At 47.8% G+C, this 23199-nt stretch overlaps 1 protein-coding gene across 1 annotated transcript; it reads right to left on the bottom strand.

The window, feature by feature from the left end:
* Positions 1-849: 849 nt before the first annotated feature.
* On the bottom strand, positions 850-21396 carry HTATSF1 (HIV-1 Tat specific factor 1). Its single transcript, XM_068151785.1, has 9 exons — positions 21007-21396; positions 15721-15925; positions 15353-15400; positions 12605-12759; positions 10586-10749; positions 8837-8936; positions 6268-6357; positions 4452-4589; positions 850-3616 (listed from the first exon to the last, which is right to left on the bottom strand). Exons 1-9 carry the CDS (start codon positions 21172-21174, stop codon positions 3338-3340), a joined length of 1347 nt encoding a protein of 448 aa, XP_068007886.1. The 5' UTR covers positions 21175-21396; the 3' UTR covers positions 850-3337.
* Positions 21397-23199: the final 1803 nt, after the last annotated feature.

Below are 23199 nucleotides of genomic sequence, written 5' to 3'. Positions count from 1 at the left end.
CAGTGCAGTGTACAGGGGCAGAATGACCTCCCTGCTCCTGCTGGCCACACTGCTCGTGATGCAGGCCAGGATGCCATTGGCCCTCTTGGCTGCCTGGGCACACTGCAGGCTCATGTTCAGCCTACCATATCCACAAGCTCTTTCAACCTGCTGCTAGCTATTTTTTCTTGTAATAGGGAGAGGGAAAGGGCCTGCTTTTGCTTCAGATGAATCCCTCCCCAAAACCTAGGGATGGAGGAACACGTGGCACACAGGATGGCTCAGATAGAACCACAAGGGCAAAAACCATCAGAAACTGAGCAAACAGGTTGATTTTGTGACTCCTCATGAGCAAAGCCAAGGCAGGAGGGATCACTTTCAATGAAACAACCAAGTGCTGTGGGCTTTTAACTCTAACCCATTTCTTTACAACACTGTTGGGTCAGAAGGAAACGCAGGTTTAAAAAGCAAGGGAGCCTGTCCACCTGCCCCTGTTAAAAAGTGGGTATTGAACATCACTGCTCTTTACTCCAGGAGTTTCACACTGATACTCTGAAACAGTAACTTCAACTTCACTAAATTCATTTGATGGTTCAGGTTAATGTATGTAAAACCAAAATGGGCATCAACCTTACAAATGCAAACAGAGTACTTCAGTCTCAGCGCTGAGCTGCTGAGAGGAAAGTCCCAGCTGCTTTTGAACTTCACCACAGGCTACTCTCAGTGCCTCCAGAACTCCACCAATAGTTTACAAAAATAGATTTATTGGTATTTTTTATTTGGTTTTTACATTTTGCTAGGGGAGGAGGGAGAGGTAGAGAGAAGGAGAAGGCTCGGTTTGAGTGCAATGCCACACTCCAGCACACCAGGTTTGCAGGGAAAACCAGCTTTTATTTGCCTCAGGATCCTGGTGAATAGGAAAGCCAGGAAAGCATTTGGTCTCAGCCTTTGACAGTGCTCTGCTTCAGTGGGAAGTCCAGAAGGAAGAGGTTGAAAGGACTAAACATCAGCTTTGACTTTTGAAGCGAGCCTGTCAGCTTTGTACATCGACTGGAGAGAGGAAGGTTACTGCACATGAGTCTTTATTCTTTCCAAAGTCCCTTTTTCCCCATCCCCCCCAAACACTAACCTTATTTTTCCCCTATCTTGATACCATGATAAGGCTTCAGAGAACTGTACAATATTTATACACTTGCCCATGGTTTCCCCAGATCAGCTGCAATTCCACTGTCAAACTGTGTGAAGTGTTCTATGCCTAGGCTCTCTCAAAAGGAAAAGCTAACAGAACACAGTTAAGTTTATCAGAGCTAAAGCCTGGAGTCTAGAAGCTGGAAGGGGGGAAAAAAAAAGGAAGAGCACAACACCCACCACACTAAATGACACTCTCCATATGCAAACACTTCCAACCCTCAAAGGTCTGTAGTGCCTATCAGCAATAAAAATAACCAAGGCAGAACCAACACAGCTCAGGAGATGTAACCTGAACGCACCGCTGCGTGCAGCCACGAACCAGGCAGTGCTTCAGATGCCCTGGACTGCTCCACCAGCTGCAACATGCAACTCACACACTTGTAAAGATGAGCAAATGGTCTGTCTTAGCTGGAGGGAGTTGCAGCTCTTCTGTGGGATGCAACTCCAAACTGGCAATTCCTCACAGCAGCTTGGAATGAGCTCCCAGACTTCTGACATCCAGAATCCAAGTGGCACCTCTGTCACAAGAAGAGGTCACTCATGACCACAGTGGTGAGGGGTTAACTCAAGATGTTCTGGTTGGCAGAGCTACCCAGGCAGATTACATTACAGATCTCAAACCCAAAAAAAAACCCCAATCCCAACACCACACAAACCAAACTCAAGAGTAACACACACACCCACACCCCACCCCCCCCCGGACAAAACAGCTAAAGTCATCTCCGAGCACACAGGTTGAAAAATACCAATCTTCAGAGTATTCTGAACACTTCAGGCTGGAAAGACAAGAATCAGCATCTATGGTGTCTTGCAATCCAATATGAATTAGAAACATTCACAAGATCCTCCTTCACAAATGTGCACTAGGAATTATCCAGATGAACAGTGTGCCAGGAATGGAGCAGCAACATTTTAGGTCTTCAGTGCCTGAATCCACATCCTTCTATCCTTTAGGCATCACAACAATGGGATTCTGAATTCATGGCTAGGCCCAAAAGAGGTCCCTCACAAGTTCTTTTGGAAAGCCTGTCTCACAGATTAAAATACCTCAAGGCAGAATGTCTTCTAAACCCTTGCTTTTGGAAACATTTCTAAGAGGCCTTAATATTTACTACTTCTATTAAAACAAACACACACACCCCCCCAAAGATAAGTTGTGAGCATATTTTCAAGTGTCCTAATTTTTTTTGCCCACCAAATGTAGTTCAAGTTGCCAAAAGCCTTTAAACTGTATGAAATATGGGGGGGTCCTCCCCACTTAGAAGAGCAAGTAAGGCTAAACTAAAAGGCTGCAGAGAACTCACTCATCATTCTAACAAAGTCAAATGAAAACTTTCACACTAAACTAAAGCAAAACCTAAACAAAGCCAACACATCAATCAAACCCCTGCTTGGTCTACCTACAGCATACAGACCATGAGAGCTTAGGATCAGCCTGATCCCCTTATGGCCTGCAACGTGTGTGCTCGTGCACTGCTGCTCTCCTCGACATTCATCCCAGCCTCAACAGGTCTAAAGAGGGAAAGAAAAATGGTGACTTATGAAATGCTGTGACTTACTAACCCATCTCCCCTCACTTTGCCTTACCATGGCTCTGGCAATGGTGTTTGCTTTCCACCTCTTTGTGACTTGGTACTGCTCTTAGCATTTGCTGCTCAACACACGGCAACGTATCCGACGCGTTCCACCCTGCGGGTACCACAGCATCTGTTCCGTAACACAAACCTAAAGTACTCAGGCCCAGAGTAATTGTTAAGGATGAGATACTGAGTTCCAAGAAGCACAGGAAAATGAACAGCAAAATTCACACATCTTTTGTCATAGCTTTGCATTAAGTTACATACAGTCACATCAACTGAAGGCTCGGAAGGCATTTCACACTTACAGAAGGGAACACTGACAAGCATAGTTAGAACAGAAGAAGCCTGATGAAGTTTTTACTGCATTCTTGGCAACTTGAGTTACTTTACCTGAACAGCCCAATTAATACAGACTTTTAGAACCTCATTAAATAACTGCTTTTAATGGAAACTTCAAAGCACACAGTGGATGAAACTCTACTATGCAGATTTTCATGTGAATAGTGTCGGCAGTCACCCTAAAGCACGGGATCGACTCAACTTAAACATCGCCCTCAACTCCATGCTCCCATCAAGCATTGAAGCTGTTATGTGTCTGCTTCACCATCACTGCCTGCAAGGCTGCTGTCTGTAGATGGAGCACCATCTTCATTAATGCCCTCACCATTATTCTCCCTCTTATGGGCTTCATCATTTCCATCCTCCTTAGATGTGCTGTTCCCTTTTGAGGGCTGTCCGCCTTCAGGCTTGTTGCTTGTTGTGGAATCAGAATCAGATGCAGTTTGCTGCTCCTTTGCATTAGGATCCTCTAGAAATGACCCCCACACCTTCAGCCTTTCTTCCCTTTCTCTTGCAGTCTCCTCCACCTGTTAAGGATAGGTTTGTGCACATCATTACAAAGTCAGGCTTGTATTCAGATAAAATGACACATTTGTACTGTACTACAGCTCAAGATTCAACAGGCCCTGCTGACTATGCATGAATGGTCTCTACAGCCAGTGGCTAATCCTCCCAGCTGCCATCTCCAACATCACAAACTCACAGAATGTTAGAAAGGACCTCCAGAGATCCAGTGCCAAAAGCAGGGTAGTCCACACAGGAATGCATCCAGATGGGTCTTGAAAGTCTCCAGGGAAGGAGACTCCACAACCTCTCTGGGAAGCCTGTTCCAGTGCCCCATCACCCTCACTGAACTTTCTCCTCATGTTGAGGTGAAACCTTCTATGTTCAATTTTTGTATTCATTGCTCCCTTTCTTATTACTGTGCACCACCCAGAAGAGCTTGGCCCCCTCCATTTGACACCCACCCCTCAGGCATTGATAGACATTGATCAGATCCCCTCTCAGCCTTCTCTTCTCCAGACTAAACAGCCCCAGGGCTCTCAGTCTCCCTTCACAGGAGAGATGCTCAAGTCCCCTAATCATCCTTGTGGCTCTCTGTTGGACTCTCTCCAGCAGATCCCTGTCTCTCTTGAGCTGGGGAGCCTAAAACTGGACACAGAAGCATATTTAACTTCAAAGAGGTCCTTTACATTTTTCTTGAGTAATTAAAGATCATTTATTGGAGACATTCCAGCAGTTTCTGAGGAGGGGTGGGCAGGGAAAGGGGAGGAGAACAGCAGGCACTTCACAAATCAAAACAGAACTGCAGTTTGGAAGAAAGATTATGTAAAGCATTAAAAGAGGCGCAGGGCAGGTTACCTGGTAATCTGTTACACCATCCCATGTTTCAGCACTGAGCTGCCGGCCACCAAACCACCTCCCGTTGAGGGTCAGCTTGCAGACATCAGCTTCTGTTGGCTCTTTGAAGGACACAGAAGCCACGCCGTCGGGGTGGCGCTGCGGGAGAGACAGCAGCAGTTAGCTGAACACTGCATCTCATACAGGTTGGAAAAGACCTCAGAGATCACCAACTCCAACACTTCATCACTAACGAAACCACGGCTCCAAGGGCCACATCCAATCCCCTCTTGAACACCTCTGGGGACAGGGACTCCACCACCTCCCTGGGCAGCACATTCCAAAGGCCAATTACTCTTTCTGGGAAGAGCTTTCTCCTCACCTCCAGCCTAAACTTCCCCTGGCACAGCTTCAGACTGTGTCCTCTTGTTCTGCTGCTGCTTGCCTGGGAGAAGAGACCAAACCCCACCTGGCTACAACCTCCCTTCAGGTAGTTGTAGAGAGCAAGAAGGTCTCCCCTGAGCCTCCTCTTCTCCAGGCTAAGCAACCCCAGCTCCCTCAGCCTCCTCACAGAGCTGTGCTCCAGACCCTTCCCCAGCCTCACTGCCCTTCTCTGGACACATCAAAGTGTCCCAGTATCCCTCTTTAATTGAGGAGCCCAGAACTGGACACAGGACTCAAGGTGTGGCCTAACCAGAGCACAGGGCAGAATAACTTCCCTGCTCCTGCTGGCCACACTATTTCTGATGCAGGCCAGGATGCCATTGGCCTTCTTGGCCCCCTGGGCACACTGCTGGCTCATGTTCAGCTGGCTGTCAACCAGTATCCCCAGGTTCCTTACTGCCTGTACATCTTTTGGACTGTGTTACAAAAACACTCAGTCAGGATCTAGCTCCACCCTGACCACAGACAGTGGTGTCTGAAAAATTCAATGTGCAGGTTTAGCCACGCTGTTATGTTGCTAGACAGAACACTGAAATCAAGCCAGGATTTCAGCTACTGAAGCTACAAGTTAATATATTTACAAGTCAATATATTCACAAACTTCCAGACTCGTGACATGTCCCCAACTGGCTGGGAAGAGTCAGGTTTGCTCTACTTACAGGTTTGCATCTACTTAGATGGGTGCTTAGAAATCAATTTCCAAACCCAGCTGACTTTGAGATGCTGAAAGATTAAATCACTTTTCATAGAATGGTTTGGCTTGGAGAGGATCTTAAAGATCATCCAGCTCCAAAGACCAGGGACACCTTCCACTAGTCCAGGTTGCTCGAGGCCTCAGCCAGCTCGTCCTTGAACACCTCCAGGGAGGGGGCAATCATGACCTCACTGGGCAGCCTGTTCCAGTGTCTCACCACCCTCACTCTTAAGAATTTCTTCCTAATCATCATGGAATGAGTAAGGTTGGAAAAGGCCTCAAAGTTCATCAAGTCCAGCCTGTCACCCAAGACCTCATGACTACTAAACCAGGGCACCAAGTGCCACGTCCAGGGACCAATATCCAGTCTTGAACACCTCCAGGGACTAATATGCAGTCTAAACCTGCCCTCTTGAACACCTCCAGGGACTAATATCCAGTCTAAACCTGCCCTCAGGTTTCAATCCATTCCCTCTTGCCCTATCACTACAAGGTAGTAGGTGCCCCTCAGGTGCTAGAAGGCTGCTTTAAGGTCTCCCTGGAGCCATCTAGCCATCTCCTCTCCCTGAACAGCCCAACGAAACAAACGCCAACCCAAGTAAATGCTCCACTTCTGTTTGAAGAAACCTAACCATTTTGCACATTTACACATCACATCACTTCTACTAACTCAACATGAAAAAAAGAAACCATACTTACATCAAATATGAGAACCTTCTTTACTTGACCAAACTTTTCACACTCCGTCCGCAGATCTTCTCTGATCTCATTTAGCACCAAGGGATCCTCCTGCCAAGCAATCACACAGGTTACCTTCAACAGAAGCACTTCATTCTCTTGGCTTTGTTTTTGCTCAGCCATCAAAGGAATGCATCTGCCAATCTATTAAAAGCTCCTAACTTCCTTGTTGTTACACTGCATTTGCAAAGCCACTTGGAAACCGGCAGACAGCCCTTATTTGACTTCCATAGATGCTGCTTATTAATAAGGTTATTTTCTGCTGGTTTCTCTAGCCTAAGACAGTTATTCTCTTGCCATCCCAATAAGGGGTATTGTCAGCCCTGTGAGGAGGACTTTGAGTCCTGTGTAAAGTTCTGGGCTCCTCAGTTTAAGGACATTGAGACACTTGAAGGTGTCCAGAGAAGGGCAACAAAGCTGGGAAGGGGTCTGGAGCACAGCCCTGTGAGGAGAGGCTGAGGGAGCTGGGGTTGCTTAGCCTGGAGAAGAGGAGGCTCAGGGGAGACCTTCTTGCTCTCTCCAACTCCCTGAAGGGAGGTAGTGGCCAGGTGGGGGCTGGTCTCTTCTCCCAGGCAAGCAGCACCAGAACAAGAGGACACAGTCTCAATCTGTGCCAGGGGAGGTTTAGGCTGGATGTTAGGAAGAAATTCTTCCCAGCAAGAGAGACTGGCCATTGGGATGTGCTGCCCAGGGAGGTGGTAGTCACCATCACTGGAGGTGTTTAGGAAGAGACTGGATGGGGTGCTTGGTGCCATGGTTTAGTTGATCAGATGGTGTTGGGTGATAGGTTGGACTCAATGATCTCAAAGGTCTCTTCCAACCTGGTTAATTCTATCCTATTCTATTCTACACAGTGATGATCAGAGGGCTGCAGCACCTCCCCTATGGAGACAGGCTGAGAGAGTTAGGGCTGTTCGGCGTGGAGAAGAGAAGGCTCCAAGGAGACCTTAGAGCAGGCTTCCAATACCTGAAGGTGGCTACAGGAAAGCTAGGGAGGGACTTTTGACAAGGGCTTGTAGTGACAGGATGAAGACTGGCTTTGAGCTGGAAGGGGAGAGATTGAGACTGGAGATAAGGAAGAAATTCTTTAGAGGGAGGGTGGGGAGACACTGGAAAGGTTGCCCTGGAAGGTCATGGATGCCCCCTCCTTGGAGGTGTTCAAAGCCAGGCTGGATGGGGCTCTGAGCAACTTGGGCTAGTGGGAGGTGTCCCTGCCCATGGCAGGGGAAGTGTAACTAGATGATCTTGAAGGCCCCCTCCCATGCAAACCATTCTGTGATCCTATGAAAAAGACTACTTTGCAAAAACACACTCTTACCCATTTTTTTTCCTTGCTTTTTAGAAACAAATGAATTTCACATGGAGGCTTGGCAGAGAAAAAAGCAACCAACAACCCCCAACCCCCCCCAGCCACCCCCCCAAAGAAACAAATAAAACAAAGACTCCCAACCAACCAAACCCACAATAAAAACCAACACAAAACACCCAAATAAAAAATTCCCAAAGAAAAACAAAACCCCCCCTGCCAACCACACACAAAACCCATTCCTAACAGTAAGTTTGGCTTTCTTCATTTGTGCTGAGTATTTTGCTAAAATTCTTATGGCACAAAGTTCAGACCATGCTGAGGGGCATGGCTCAGTGGTGGACCGGGCAGTGCTGTGCTATTGGTAGGACTTGGTGATAGAATAGAATAGAATAGAATAAGAATCAGAAGAATAGAATAGAATCAACATGGTTGGAAAAGACCTCAAAGATCACCAAGTCCAATCTGCCACCCAAGACCTCATGACTACTAGACCATGGCACCATGTGCCACATCCAATCCCCTCTTGAACACATTTCTTTCCAGGCTCTTTCATCCTGGCCTGCATCAGGAACAGTGTGGCCAGCAGGAGCAGGGAAGTCATTGTGCCCTGTGCTCTGCACTGGTTAGGCCACACCTTGAGTCCTGTGTCCAGTTCTGGGCCCCTCAGTTTAGGAAAGATGTTGAGTTGCTGGAAGGTGTCCAGAGAAGGGCAACAAGGCTGGGGAGGGGTCTGGAGCACAGCCCTGTGAGGAGCAGCTGAGGGAACTGGGGATGTTTAGCCTGGAGAAAAGGAGGCTCTGGGGAGAGCTTCTTGCTGTCTAGGAGGCTCAGGGGAGACCTTCCTGCTGTCTACAACTACCCAAAGGGTAGTATGCTTGGTCTCTTCTCCCAGGCAACCTGTGACACAAGAGCACACAGTCTCAAGCTGGTTTGGGCTGGATGTTAGGAAGAAATTCTTCCCAGAGAGAGAGACTGGCCATTGGGATGTGCAGCCCAGGGAGGTGGTGGAGTCACCATTCCTGGAGGTGTTCAAAAAAGAATTGGACATAGCACTTGGTGCCATGGTTTAATTAGTCATGAGGTGTTGGGTGACAGGTTGGACTTGATGATCTCTGAGGTCTTTTCCAACCTTACTGATTCTATGAATCTGCCAGGTTTCAAATGTCCCATCATTTAATCTGAGTTGCCTCTTGTTCAGTTTCAGGTGTGGCAACTTCCTACCTCAAAGTCCTTGGGGTGGAACATATTCCTGATAATAACGATGCGCTCATGCCGCATCCGAGTTGCTCCATCTTTCTTCTCAGGCCTCCAATCCAGCTGTCTAATGAAATGAAGCAACAGTAAGATGATATTGCTGCGCCTCTCTTCAGTTTCTACAAGCATTTGTTGGGGAGAAAAATCATTAATGGGGCATCTCTTGCAAGGCATCCAACCAAAACATGCACTTTGAGCCAGAGCTAAGTCATTCGCCTGAGAAGATGCAGCATTTTTACCACTTCTGAGGGACTTAAATGCTCAGAGGGAATACAAATTGGTTTGGAAAAAAAAAACCAACCCCAAAGCATTCTCTTCAACACTGAAAAAAAAAATAAACACAAGCTTTAAAAGTTTTAATCCCTGCCTAACAGCAGCTCAGACACAAGGAAGCAGTTGCTGCCAAACAGAGTAACAATGCCGGCGGTTCACCCTTTTCCCCGATTTCTCTTCTGACAGACAAGAAGATCCCCTGCTCCCTGGGATAAATGTAGCTGGTTTTACCTCAAGCATGGCAATAAATAATGCACTTAGCTAGAGACATGTCTCAGCACAGTTGATAAGGCTGGATACTCTATATGCTGTGCACTCTGCTGGAGAGGAGCCAGGCAGGAAGGGACCTGGTGGACAGCAGCTGAACACAAGCCAGCAGTGTGGCCAGGTGGCCAAGAAGGCCAGTGGCATCCTGGCCTGCATCAGGAACAGTGTGGCCAGCAGGAGCAGGGATGTCATTCTGCCCTGTGCTCAGCACTAGTTAGGCCACACCTTGAGTCCTGTGTCCAGTTCTGGGCCCCTCAGTTTAGGAAAGATGTTGAGTTGCTGGAGCATGTCCAGAGAAGGGCAACAAAGCTGGGGAGGGGTTTGGAGCACAGCCCTATGAGGAGAGGCTGAGGGAGCTGGGGTTGCTTAGCCTGGAGAAAAGGAGGCTCAGGGGAGACCTTCTTGCTGTCTACAACTACCTGAAGGGAGGCTGTAGCCAGGTGGGGGTTGGTCTCTTCTCCCAAGCAACCAGCACCAGAATAAGAGGACATAGTCTCAAGCTGTGCCAGGGGAGGTTTAGGCTGGAGGTGAGGAGAAAGTTCTTCCCAGAAAGAGTAATTGGCCATTGGAATGTGCTGCAGTCACCATCACTGGAGGTGTTTAAGGAGACTGGATGAGGCACTTGGTGCCATGGTTTAGTTGCAGTAGGTGGTGATGGGTGATAGATTTGACTTGATGCTCTCAAAGGTCTTTTCCAACCTGGTTAATTCTATTCTATTCTACAGAGATGTCTGGGGGAACCTACAGAGCTATTTTATCCCCTATGGAAGTTAGCATCTCTTGGCCTTAGCAACTTGTAAAGGTTGGTATCAACACATGGACTGCCAGAGTGTTCTTACCCTACAAAGGCAAGCCCAGATATTGTGATAGGATTTGCACATTCGCACACTGAGCAAAGAGTCTTTTCTCTCCCCAGAGCTGCAACATTCTCTTCTGCATCTGAAAGATCTCAGTTCCCTCTGTATTACTTTAATGAGCCCATCACAACAAGAAGTTCAGCATGTCAACATTTTATCTAGCTGGCCCTTCCAAATGGGTATCATTCAACCTGTTTCAGCATCAAATCATCCTTCAGTTTTGCCTAACCCTTAGCATGGCATCTGAAAGCAAGCAGAGCTCTCCTAACAGCACTTAAAGAGTTCAAGCAACAGTTTACTGAAATAAAAGAATACAAACTTCTGCTGTTGAGATAACTTCTTCTTGTAGTCTTTACATTTCTTCTTCTTTTTGCTTGCATCATACTCCCCCTTCAGCTGAAACTTTGCAACTTCAACATGCAATTTATAGCCTCTGATTTCTGCCTCGTCCAGAAGTCTCAGGGCAAGGGGAACTGATTCTCTCTATTTGAAGATAAAACAGAGGGCAAGCTTTAAAACACATGGCACAGGCAAATTGTTCCAGTAACACTTAAATTAAGACTACTGTGCTAAGCACCAGTTCCCTGACACTGAAAACCATAGTGCTGGCTCTCTTTCAGTGCCTGTTTTGTCACAATCCAGTCTTTCTTCAGCACTGCCACAGCAGATCAGTGCTCCCCCCCAAACCAACTGCATACATTTCACTCATGTGCCACAGAAACTCATCTGCAAAGGCCATGCAAGCTGATGAACTTAAAAAGGAGAATAAAAAGATGTCAGGAAGCTGATTTGCTCCAAACCTTGTATCACTTTTGCAAGGGCACAAGATGCTCAGGCTCTCCAGCAATTTGTGGTGTTCTCCTCAAAGTCCTTCAGAGTGGAGAATCTCTTGACTCCTGTGCACTGAACAGCCCTAACCACTAAAACTGCAGAAGCAGCCCAGGCTACAAGGCAGCTGTATAGTACTGCCTGGTGCTTCTGGCAGAATTACAGCAGGTTGCTTTAACTGGCAAGTACTAACATGCCAAAGGATTCACAAGTGAAACATGTGAAGGACATAGTACTGCAGCCTAAGTTTGTACAGGTTAAGAGAATATATCAGTCTGGAGAAGAGAAGGCTCCAAGGAGACCTAATTGTGGCCTTCCAGTATCTGAAGGGAGCCTACAAGAAAATTGGGGAGGGACTTTTTAGGGTGTCCAGGGAGCGACAGGACTAGAGGGAATAGAAAAAAAACTAGCAATGAGTAGATTGAGATTGGATGTTAGGGAGTTGCTCCCCATGAGGGTGGTGAGAGACTGGCACAGGTTGCCCAGGGAGGTGCTGGAAGCCTCATCCTTGGAGGTGTTTGCAGCCAGGCTGGATGTGGCTGTGAGCAACCTGCTGTAGTGTGAGGTGTCCCTGCCCATGGCAGGAGGAGGGGAACTGGCTGATCCTTGAGGTCCCTTCCAACCCTAACAATTCTATGATTCTATGGTTGGAAGTTACCTTTTAAGGTCTTCTAGTCCAATCCCCCTGCAGTGAGCAGGGACAATCCCAACCAGATCAGATTGCTTAGAGCCCCATCAAGCCTGACCTTGAATGTCTTCAGGGATTGGGCCTTCACTGCCTTCTTGGGCAACCTGTTCATAGCCAAGAACTTCTTCCTAATGTCCAAAGACCTTCCCAAAGTCCCTTAAATTCTCCTCATGCTCAGGCAAGGCTAACTGCTAGGTTAAAAGCTGCAAAGAAATGACAGCATTTTACACCAAGCACAGAGGCAGCACAAACCCCACAGAAAGCTTTATATTTCCATTATGCTTGGTGCTTATCCTTCAAGTGAAGGAAACTTTTAAAGACCAACAATATAACTCCTTTGCAAAGCCAAAATGGGAACAGATGCAGTGCAAAACCCTAGCAATAGAGAATGCAAGAACAGGTCTGCAGCTAACCAGTTCTCAATGAAAGGGCTTAAACAGAGGAGTGCTGTATGCTCCTTCCTCTCTCACAAGCTATGTATTTTTGGCCACATGATGATATATCTCGTAAGTAAAATGGGAAGAGGATCCCCATTTCACCCCACAACCACTGGCAACCACTGGCAACCACGACAGGAACATGTAGAGACATGTTCAGCAGCTGTAAGGGACATTTCAAGGGGGTGAGTGGGGCTGAGTAAGAGGAAATGAATGAGGTACACCAGCAAGTAACCAGATCTTTCTGCAATACATTTTTACAGCAGACACCTACATTATAAGTTATACTTCAGATATCTGACACATTTTTGGAGTATGATTGTGGAATACTTGCCCCAAGTATCATGAACAGGAAGGAAAGACCGCATTTCAGGGCACCACTGACCTTCAGGTAGCAACAGAGGCCATCCCCTTTCAGATTTCCTTCCTTGTCTTTGTAGAGTTTGATTTTGTGCTCTTCTGTTTGGGGATCTCGCATTATGATGCCACACTTGGACATGACTTGGACAAACTCATCCTTTGTGATGTCTGGAGGCAAACCTGCAAAATAAATGGAAACAGAAGGCTTGGCTATGTTCAGATTTATTTTCTTGGGTTTTTTTTAAACCTCATCAGAACAACCCCCCTCACTCCCCAGCAGTGTTTCTTTACATGAAAGGTGTCCAAGTCCAGGATGCAACTGTGCATACATTGTAGGAAACCACTACCCCCACCTGGGATCAATGTTTTCAGTATTACCTTTCAAACATTACTGCTTCTCAGGATTTCAAAAATCCTTTCCCTTTTTAAAAGGTGGAACATGCAGCAACATCTTTGTGCCCCCCAACCTGCAGACCTCGGACCTCAACCGACTGGACAGATGGGCAGAGTCCAACAGGATGGCATTCAACAAGTCCAAGTGCCAGGGGCTGCACTTTGGTCATGGTAACCCCATGCAGAGCTACAGGCTGGGGTCAGAGTGGCTGGAGAGCTCCCAAACAGAGAGGGACCTGGGGGTGCTGATTGACAGCCACCTAAACATGAGCCAGCAGTGTGCCCAGGAGGCCAAGAAGGCCAATGGCATCCTGGCCTACAACAGGAACAGTGTGGCCAGCAGGAGCAGGGAAGTCATTGTGCCCCTGTACTCTGCACTGGTTAGGCCACACCTTGAGTCCTGTGTCCAGTTCTGGGCCCCTCAGTTTAAGAAGGACATTGAGACACTTGAAGGTGTCCAGAGAAGGGCAACAAGGCTGGGGAGGGGTCTGGAGCACAGCCCTGTGAGGAGAGGCTGAGGGAGCTGGGGTTGCTTAGCCTGGAGAAGAGGAGGCTCAGAGGTGATCTCATTGCCCTCTACAACTACCTGAAGGGAGGTTGTAGCCAGGAAGGGGTTGGTGTCCTCTCCCAGGCAACCAGCACCAGAACAAGAGGACACAGTCTCAAGCTGTGCCAGGAGAAGTTTAGGCTGGATGTGAGGAGAAAGTTCTTCACTGAGAGAGTCATTAGTCACTGGAATGTGCTGCCCAGGGAGGTGGTGGAGTCCCCATCCCTGGATGTGTTCAAGAGGGGATTGGACGTGGCACTTGGTGCCATGGTCTAGTCATGAGGTCTGTGGTGACAGGTTGGACTTGATGATCCTCAAGGTCTCTTCCAACCTTGGCAATACTGTGATACTGTGTGATACCTACAGCTTTAGTGCCACACAGGATATGTACACTGTAGTGGACACAATGGCTTAAGGTGACAGCATCTATTCTGCCCAAGTTTTCAGTTCCACTGCACCTCTAGTGATTGAAGACTAAAATAGCCTCAACCTACAAACAGGAAACTGTTTTCTCTACCCACAAAGTTGACCCCCCAAAAAACCCTACTGATAAAGTATGGAGTTCTGAGAGTTTTAGCTGTGAACTGAGGACAAGGAAACCAACTAAATTCTGTGGCTGTGCCATGATAGTTTGGCCTGGATGGGTATCTTTGAGGATTCAAGGGTGTGCATTTCTGTGGCTGCTCAGAACCACCAAATGTACCTTTGTGTTTGTCATATAAGGATTGCATCCCAACAGCCAAAACAGGTAGAGAAATCATAGTTTGGGGTGAAAAGATCTTAAAGATCATCTAGTTTCAACCCCCATCATGGGTAGGGACACCTTCCATTAGACCAGGCTGCCCAAGGCCTTAATGAACATGAACACCATAAATAAACACCATAATAAATGCAGAGTTTCATTTGAGCTTCCCCAAGACTTGCTTATTCTATTCCCAGCTCTATTTTGTCTTTAGACCTTATTGTTTCCTCCTCCTTCCCCAATCATTTAATTATGTATTTCTAAAATCAAATCAAACTTTAAAGATGAAAACATTAAATGATGCATACAGTCCATGCACTGGCTTATTATAAACTTGGTCTCATTATCGAGCAGGGCAGAAGAGCAGGGCAGAAGAGCAGGGCAGAAGAGCAGGGCAGAAGAGCAGGGCAGAAGAGCAGGGCAGAAGAGACCTTTGAGATCATTGTGTCCAACCTATCACCCAACACCATCTGATCAACTAAACCATGGCACCAAGCACCCCATCCAATCTCTTCCTAAACACCTCCAGTGATGGTGACTCCTCCACCTCCCTGGGCAGCATATTCCAATGGCCAGTCTCTCTTGCTGGGAAGAATTTCTTCCTAACCTCCAGCCTAAACCTCCCCTGGCACAGCTTGAGACTGTGTCCTCTTGTTCTGATGCTGCTTGCCTGGGAGAAGAGACCAACCCCCACCTGGCTACAACCTCCCTTCAGGTAGTTGGAGAGAGCAATGAGGTTTTCCCTGAGCCTCCTCTTCTCCAGGTTAAGCAACCCCAGCTCCCTCAGCCCCTTCTGACAGCTCACAGAAAGTGTTCTTCTGGGCTGTAGCTTACTTTCAAAAGCCCACAGGAGTGACTTGGCTGCGACAGCTCAGAGAATGTCACATTTAAAAGACAAAAGCATGGAAGATGTCTCTTCTATCACTTTCCCACATCTGCAATTTAAAGGTCACAAAGGCATTATGCAGTCAGGAGCATAACATTAAGCAGCTTGCACAGGGCAGGCTGAATAGATGACAGTGAGACACACAGGAGTCTCTCTTTCTTAACCAGTTTTAGTTGAAAGGAGATAAATAACTGCAATTACTTACCAGTCACATAAACATTTGTGTTTCTGTCTTCTTCAACATGAAACCATCCTAAAACCAAGAGTTTTAATTCAGTTATGCCAATATGTTAAACATGGGAGCATACACTAATGTTCACATTCCATCAGACTGCTAAGAATTCTTGCTTGCTTAGGGGAAAAGCTCTGAACATGCCTTAATTTGCCTTCTTTTTTCCCTCCACCTTAGGAGGAGACTGATGAAGTACCATCCAATAAAAACCAAACCACATTCTGGAAGCTTGCAATCAATCCACATCTTTGCTGCACGTGCTAACCCTGACCAATGGCCAGTTTCCACTCAGCACTAGACAGGCTGCAGCCTACAGGGAGGGGAAGCCCTCTGTCACTTACCTGGCTCAAGCTTCCGTTTTTCAGGCTTTTGTTTTGGATCTGTTTGCTGTGGTCCTTTCTCATTTGCTGATGGCTGGGTGCCAGAGGTCTTAGAACTTACTGGTTGCTTACTTTCAGTTGCTGTGCCAGAAGCAGATGAACTGTTTGTATCATCTGCATTGAAGCCATAGTTGGCCTGATAAGTTGCCAGGAAGTCTTCTGTTATCTGCAAAGGAATGAGGAAAATGAACCCAAAGTTTCAAAGCAGCACAAATTCAGGTTTGCAATTTCACATCAGTCAGATGATGCTCATTTTCCAATCTGGCAAGACAGAACACAACAGCACCTTAAAAGTGTTTTAAAGTCATCTTTGTCAAGCCCTGTGCACAAGAACAATCTGTTTGGGCATGACCTGAACCACTCTAACCTATGAATTCCACACAGCACATGAAGCTTTTATACATTCCACAAGTTCTGCCTTTTTATCCAAGCAAAGTTTTCTGCTCCCCATGCAAACTGGACTTTAAAAAGTAGTTTAAAATCATCTTTGTCAAGCCATGTGCACAATATGTTTGGGCATGACCTGAACCACTCTAACCTATGAATTCCACACAGCACATGAAGCTTTTATACATTTCCCATACTCTGCCTTTTTTTCCAAGCAAAGCTTTCTGCTCCCCATGCAAACTGGACTTGCTGAAGGATGGGGGCCTACAGGAAGGCTGGGGAAGGACTTCTCAGGATCTCAGGTAGTGATAGGACTAGGGGGAATGGAATGAAGCTGAAGGTGGGGAGATTCAGGCTGGAGGTGAGGAGGAGGTTCTTTGCCATGAGAGTGGTGAAGCCCTGGAATGGGTTGTCCAGGGAGGTGGTCGAGGCCCCGTCCCTGGAGGTGCTTAAGCCCAGGCTGGATGAGGCTCTGGCCAGGCTGATCTAGTGTGGGGTGTCCCTGCCCATGGCAGGGGGGTTGGAACTAGATGATCCTTGTGGTCCCTTCCAACCCTGACTGATACTATGATGGCAACCAAGCACTCCTGCACATATTGTTGAAGTGCAACACTGAAGGAAAGCCAACAACTTATCCACAGATGATGAATGACTGACATTTGGAGGCATCTGCCCTTTGACAGAAGCATTTTCAGAGCTGACATGGATCTGTGTTGACAGGCAATAAATAAAGCACTTGGATAGAGACATGTCTCAAGACAGTTTAAAATGCTGTACTCTCTCTATCCTACTAATAGATAAATAATCAGCTTTGCTGTTTTCTAGAGAGAGAGAGCCTGCACTTGGATGAAATGTTAAGATTGGCCCATGTCTTATCTTTCAGAGACCAAAACAACTCACACCCAGCACTTCCAGCCAGATAAATGTTAATACTAGCCACTAGCAATAACATGCAAAGAGAAACTACATCATAGCTGGTTTTGCACTCTGAATTTCTTTAGTCCCTAACCTGAGCCTTAACCTTTGAAAGTTTTACCTCTTGACCTGTCCTGCACTTGCTTCACCTGTACTCATGTAGTGGTTTGGGAGTTGGGTCACAACTAACAAGGGAGCAAAATTTACCCTCATGAAGCTGTTTTAAGAGAGTGGTTGTCAGTGACAATAGTGCTGTCTTCCAACACTCCCCAGTGATCTGAAGCTTCAGGTTTTAACTCTTTCAGTTTTGATCATGCCAAGTCAAAACTGCAGAACTGACAGTTAGAATGGACCTAGAACAGCATGGACCTAGAACAGCATGGACCTAGAACAGCATGGACCTAGAACAGCATGGACCAGGTTGGAAGAGACCTTCAAGATTGAGTCCAACCTATCATCCAACACCACCTAATCAACTAAACCATGCCACCAAGCACCTCATCAAGTCTCCTCCTGAACACCTCCAGTGATGGTGACTCCACCACCTCCTTGGGCAGCAACAGCCCTGTCAGAATCGTGTGAGATGCTGTGGAGCTCCTTAGAACATAAAAGTTCAGCATGAACTACACTAAGCAAGCTCCTACACCAAGCAAGATTTGCAGCACACCTTGAGCAGGAATGCAAGTGGCTGCTCCTAAAAATGTGACCTAACCTCAAGAGGAAAGTAGAATGCTACCACCTTTAGTGAAGCAAGGAAGACTCCTGTGTTCTGACACTAGCAATCTCAGGAAGTTCTTGGATTTCACACTTGAAATCCAGACAATTAAGAGGTTCTTAAACTTCCACTAGGATTTGTTTTAATCAGAGAACCTACTGATTAGTGACTAAACCTGCACCAATCAGCCACCTTCTTGCAGCAGTATAATTTCTTCAACTTGAGGGTAAACCACATTCTCCTATGAAGGTAAATTCATTCTTAGCAAATTAGCTTATCAAATATTGCCAGTCTGTATCAATGACTTTCCCCTCCTCCCCCATAATATGCTAGCACCATATATACAACTACTTCAATTGAAAATGCATTGCTTGCAAGCATAAAGGAATTTCTACAGGTGTGAAGGCTTTCATTACAACCTATGTCATCCCATGCCTGCTCACAGAGCTGCTTGCTTGGGGCTTCAATCCCATTCTGGTGGAGAACATCACAGAAGGAGATCAGCTCTATCTCCATGCCCACACACTTGTACAGCCTGGGGCAATTAACCTTATAGGAAAAGAAATACAATACTGCAGGGCTTGCTTGCATGCAATTAACTACTGGTGCCACTGACATGGAAAGGAATAGATTAACCAAAAGAAGAACAGATACTCCAGGCTTCCAGAAGACATTCAAGGTCTGTTTTTTTTCCCCAGCAAGTCAGGTTGGACTTGATGATCTTTGAGGTCTCTTCCAACCTTGGTGATTCTGTGAAGTCATGAAGGCAGGCAGATGAATTCAACAAGTAGTTTTGTGCTATGTCTGAGAAGGACTACAAGAATCTGGTATCCATCAATATACTAGCATTGAGAGCAAAAGCATTAAATAGCATATGAAGCTGCAAACACTTCATTCAAGATGATTCTGCTCACTGTGGGAGGCTTGGACTTAGATGACCTTTAAAGGTCTCTTCCAATCCAAACCTGTAAACGTTTGGCTGCTCCCAGGTTTTTGTGAGGAATGCTGACAGTTAATAGCATTCTGCACTGCTTTGAAGTCTGTTTTGGTAGAAGCTCAGCAGACACTGAGCAGAAGAGCAAGTGCAAAACACTCTGTAGATGATCATTACTTCAGACCAGTTGGAATGTTTGAATCCCTTGTCAGAGAACAGAGATGAAGAAATTTCAGTAGTGCTCATGGAATGACAACTTCTGCCTCCTTCAGTCTCTTAAAAGTGTTATCCTAAAACATTCTGTTGAATAACCACCTGCAAAATGAAGTAACTTGGTACCCAGCATGACTCTAGCTTGGTGCTCTGTGACTTGGAGTGCTTCACAATGATTCTTTCCTGACTTCTACTACACATCATATTGATTATTGACCTTTGCTGTTCCTAAGTAAACTGTCCTGAATACTGTCTACCCGCCAAGGCAGAAATAAGAGATAAGAAAGGCATTTAGGAAAGACCAGTGCTCCCAAGAAGAGATAAACTTACAAGATGAAGTGAGAAAGGTGGGCAGGATCCAGGGGTGAAGAATGAAAAAACCCTTTTAAAAGTCACTGTGCTTACTGGATACAGCAGTCCACAGGCAGCCAGGGCTACTCAGTTCTTCACTGCTCCACTCAAGAGCCTGGCTTGCTCACACGCTTTCACCCCTCCTTAAGCCATCTGCTGCACAGGCACTTTACTAGGTTTACACACACACATAAACCTGGCACTGCAAGCTTCATTCTCAGATTCTCTGAACTGCAATGAATTCAGAGTCACAAGGAAGAACTAGCTTATCAACTACATGCTGCAAAATGTCTCAGCACTTCTAAATTAAGTAACTGCCCTCATTCAGTGTTAAACAGCAACAAAACTACTGCTTCCCTTGCAGCCTGGCTCGAGACATTGAATGCCTGCTCTCACCTTGAGGGATCCTGTTCCTACTGCCAGTTAAGTTCTACTACTTAACAAAAAACACAGGAAGATTAAAAACTGCAACACATTCCCATTCTGTGGCAACACATTTCATTCTCAAGTGCATTTCCAAGACCTAAGGAGCGGGAACAAAGTATCTTTACACATGCCCAGGGAGGTGGTGGAGTCACCATCCCTGGAGATGTTCGAGAGGGGATTGGATGTGGCACTTGGAGCCATGGTTTAGTAGTCATGAAGTGTTGGGTGACAGGGTGGACTTGATGATCCTTGAGGTCTTTTCCAACCTTATTGATTCTATGTACCTTTTCCAGAGAAGAACAGAATGGGGATATAGTGCTCCATTTCACCCAGCCCTCTTAACAGACTATCTCACTTTGCTGCACACAGAGAGAAAAGTCACCACAGCTAAGCTAAACATGTCAAGGTCCTGATTTAAGAACCACAAACACGACTCTGAATTACTGGGCCCAAGCAGTCTACAAGTCACAACGAGGTGCTGGGGCAGGGCCACAAGGCAGCAAAGCTGGTGAAGGGTCTGGAGAACCGGTCTTGTGAGGAGCAGCTGGGGGACCTGGGGTAAAAGGAGGCTGAGGGGAGACTTTCTCACTCTCTGCAACTCCCTGAAAGGAGGCTGGAGCCAGCTGGGTGTTGGTCTCCCACATAACAAGACAAGACAAGACGAAACGGCCTCAAATTACACGAGGGGAGGTTTAGGTTGGATATGAGAAGAAACTTCTTGACTGAAGTGATTCTCAAAGACTAGAAGAGGTTCTTCAGGGAGGCAGTCGAATCCCCATCCCTGGAGCTGTTTCAAAGAGGCAGAGATGAGGGGCACGGTTTAGCAGCAGCCTTGGCAGAGTTACTGAATGGTTGAACTCGATGAGCTTTCCCAAGCAAAGCGGTTCTGATTCTCCAACCTACAGCTTCACAGCCTGAGAGAAAAGCCAACCTACAGCTCTTCACAATGGAAGAGCAGAAAGCAGCAGTAAGGTAACAGATGGAGAGAACGCCTGCTGCCATAGCTGCACCTCTAAGAAGAGTGTCTTAATACCACGGAAACTATGCAACAGACATCTGTCTAGCTGAACCCAGACACGGGAGACACCTCCGTGGTAAAGAGAGACAGCATCAACTGTTCTGCATTCCCGCCCTTCCTCAAGGAAAGTTCGGCATGCCCCGAGTGCGGGGCTGTCCCACGGCGGTGCGCGGGCAGCGGGGCAGCCTCCCGTCCCGAGGGCCGCTGCCGAGCCCGCAGGCCGCTGCTCACAGCGAGAAGGTGGCGAGGAAGCACCGAGCGGCCCGGCCGCCCCCGGGCAGCACCCACCTTAGGGAACCAGGCCTTCTTCTCCCGGTCCCATTCGTAAGCGGCTCCATCGGCCGGGTCCACATAGGTGAAGGGGTCAGCCTCTCCTTCGCCCTTGGGCTCGGTGTCGTACTGCTGCTGGAGCTGCAGCTGCCGGTAGAACTCCTCGTTCCCGTCCTCGCCGCTCATCCTGGCCCCGTTCGGCGGGCCTCGGTGGGGGGGAAGGAAACACCCACACCGGGCCTAACCAGCCGCGCCGCCGCCGCCGCCTGAGGCGCCCGCTCGCCCCGCCCCGTTCTCAGCAGCGGGGCTGGGGAGCGCGCGGGCACGCGCAGCCAGGAGCGGCGGGAGCGCGCACAGCCCTCCGCCTCAGGCGGCTACGGACCCTTCCAGAGCCCCACGGCGCGCAGGAGCGGAAGTGACCCCCTCAGCCCGCGGGAGGGGGTTTCCTCCTTCCCGCCCCTATGCGCTCCGCAGCCAGTCAGCCGCGGGCTGGCTGATCACGTGGACAGCCGCGGAGCCAATGGGAAGGAAGAAGGGAGGGGTCCCTTCCTGGAGAGATTGGGGCGCCTGGGGTCGCGCGGCAGGGGTGGTGCTTGCCCCTCCGCCTCTGGGCGGGCCGAGGCCTGCGGTGGTGGCGCCGCAGCCTCAGGCTGGAGGGGTTCTGTCGGGGCTCTGAGACAAAGGCCGTGGCTCTGCTCTCGGCTCCACAGCGGCCTTGCCGCTATCCTTCAGCCTGCAGCTCTGTATCACCGCGGGCATGAGGACCTAGGCTTGAGGTCCCTTCTGCGCTTGCCGTGGGAGGGGAGCTGTGTCTACAAGGGCCTTGCATAATGTGTGTTTGTGGGGGTGGGGTGTGTGAAGCACTGAAAGTACTTCCTCCTGCAGTGTATGGGACAATACTAACCTGAGAGTTCTGGGGCTCTTCAGCATGGAGAAGAGCAGTCCTAGAGGGGACCTTCTCAATGCTGGAAAATAGCTAAGGGGTGGGGGTCATGAGGAGGGGGCTGGGCTCTTTGCAGTGGTGCCCAGTGATGGGAGAAGGGGCAACGGCTACAAACTAGAACACAGGAGGTTTCGCTTGAGCAAAAGCTATTTTAAGGGTGCCAGAGCCGTGGCACAGGCTGCTGAGGGAGGTGGCGCAGTCTCCTCTAGAGACTTTCACCATCTGGATATTGTGATCCTGTGCAACGTGCTGTGGCTGACCCTGCTTTATAGGGGGGGTGGACTAGGTTATATCCAGAGATTCATAGGATCAGTAAGGTTGGAAAAGACCTCAAGGATCATCAACCTGTCACCCAACGCCTCATGACTACTAAACCATAGCACCAAGTGCCACGTCCAATCCCCTCTTGAACACCTCCAGGGATGGTGACAATACCACCACCCTGGGCAGCACATTCCAATGGCTAACAACTCTCACACAGCTTGAGACTGTGTCCTCTTGTTCTGGTGCTGCTTGCCTGGGAGAAGAGACCAATCCCCACCTGGCTACAGCCTCCCTTCAGGTAGTTGTAGAGAGCAATAAGGTCTCCCTGAGCCTCCTCTTCTCCAGGCTAAACAATCCCAGCTCCCTCAATCTCTCCTCACAGGGCTTCCTTCCAGCCCTCCCCATTCTGTGATTCTGTGACCAGTTAAATTGCTGCAGTTGCTTGCGGTGCTGTGCAGGTAGCTGGCCGTTATTTGTCACTGACACCAAAAACCTTTTTCCATCTTTACTAGAAGCAAAGACAAAAAGACCTAGATGTCGTGAAAATAGCATGCTACCTGTCATAAAAAAAATCACACTGGTTCTTTCTTGTCCCATGGCACGAGTTTCTGGTGCAAGTGGTTTGACCAATAAAGCCTCTCAGAGAGAAGGAGCTGTGGTTGATCTGTGTAGTGCTCTCTCTGTGGCCACTTAGTTCCTTTAAATACCATCTTCTTACTCGAAGCTGTTCGTTTAAAAGACCTTCATTCATTGCCATCTAGTGGTTGTCACGGTCTCATCGGGATAGCGTTACAGCAACCCCGAGCTGAATTGCTACTGGATTTTAAGAGTCTTATTTCTTTAGAGAGTGAGGAAGCACACTGTTTAGGTCTTGCCGTGCAAAATTTAACCTAGACCTAATTTAATACCCCCGGGTGCGTGTGTTTTAAAGGGAATTTTAGCTGAACAGCCCCATCAAAGCTTGCAGCTGCCCATGGCAAAGCAATCTTGCCACTCAGAAACAA

Source organism: Melanerpes formicivorus, unplaced genomic scaffold (assembly GCF_026170545.1).
Source record: "Melanerpes formicivorus ecotype bairdi unplaced genomic scaffold, bMelFor1.0.p_v2 SCAF_22, whole genome shotgun sequence".
NCBI classification, from domain to species: domain Eukaryota; kingdom Metazoa; phylum Chordata; class Aves; order Piciformes; family Picidae; genus Melanerpes; species Melanerpes formicivorus.
Note: the sequence above shows the minus strand (reverse complement) of the source record. Positions and strands in the feature narration are given on the sequence as shown.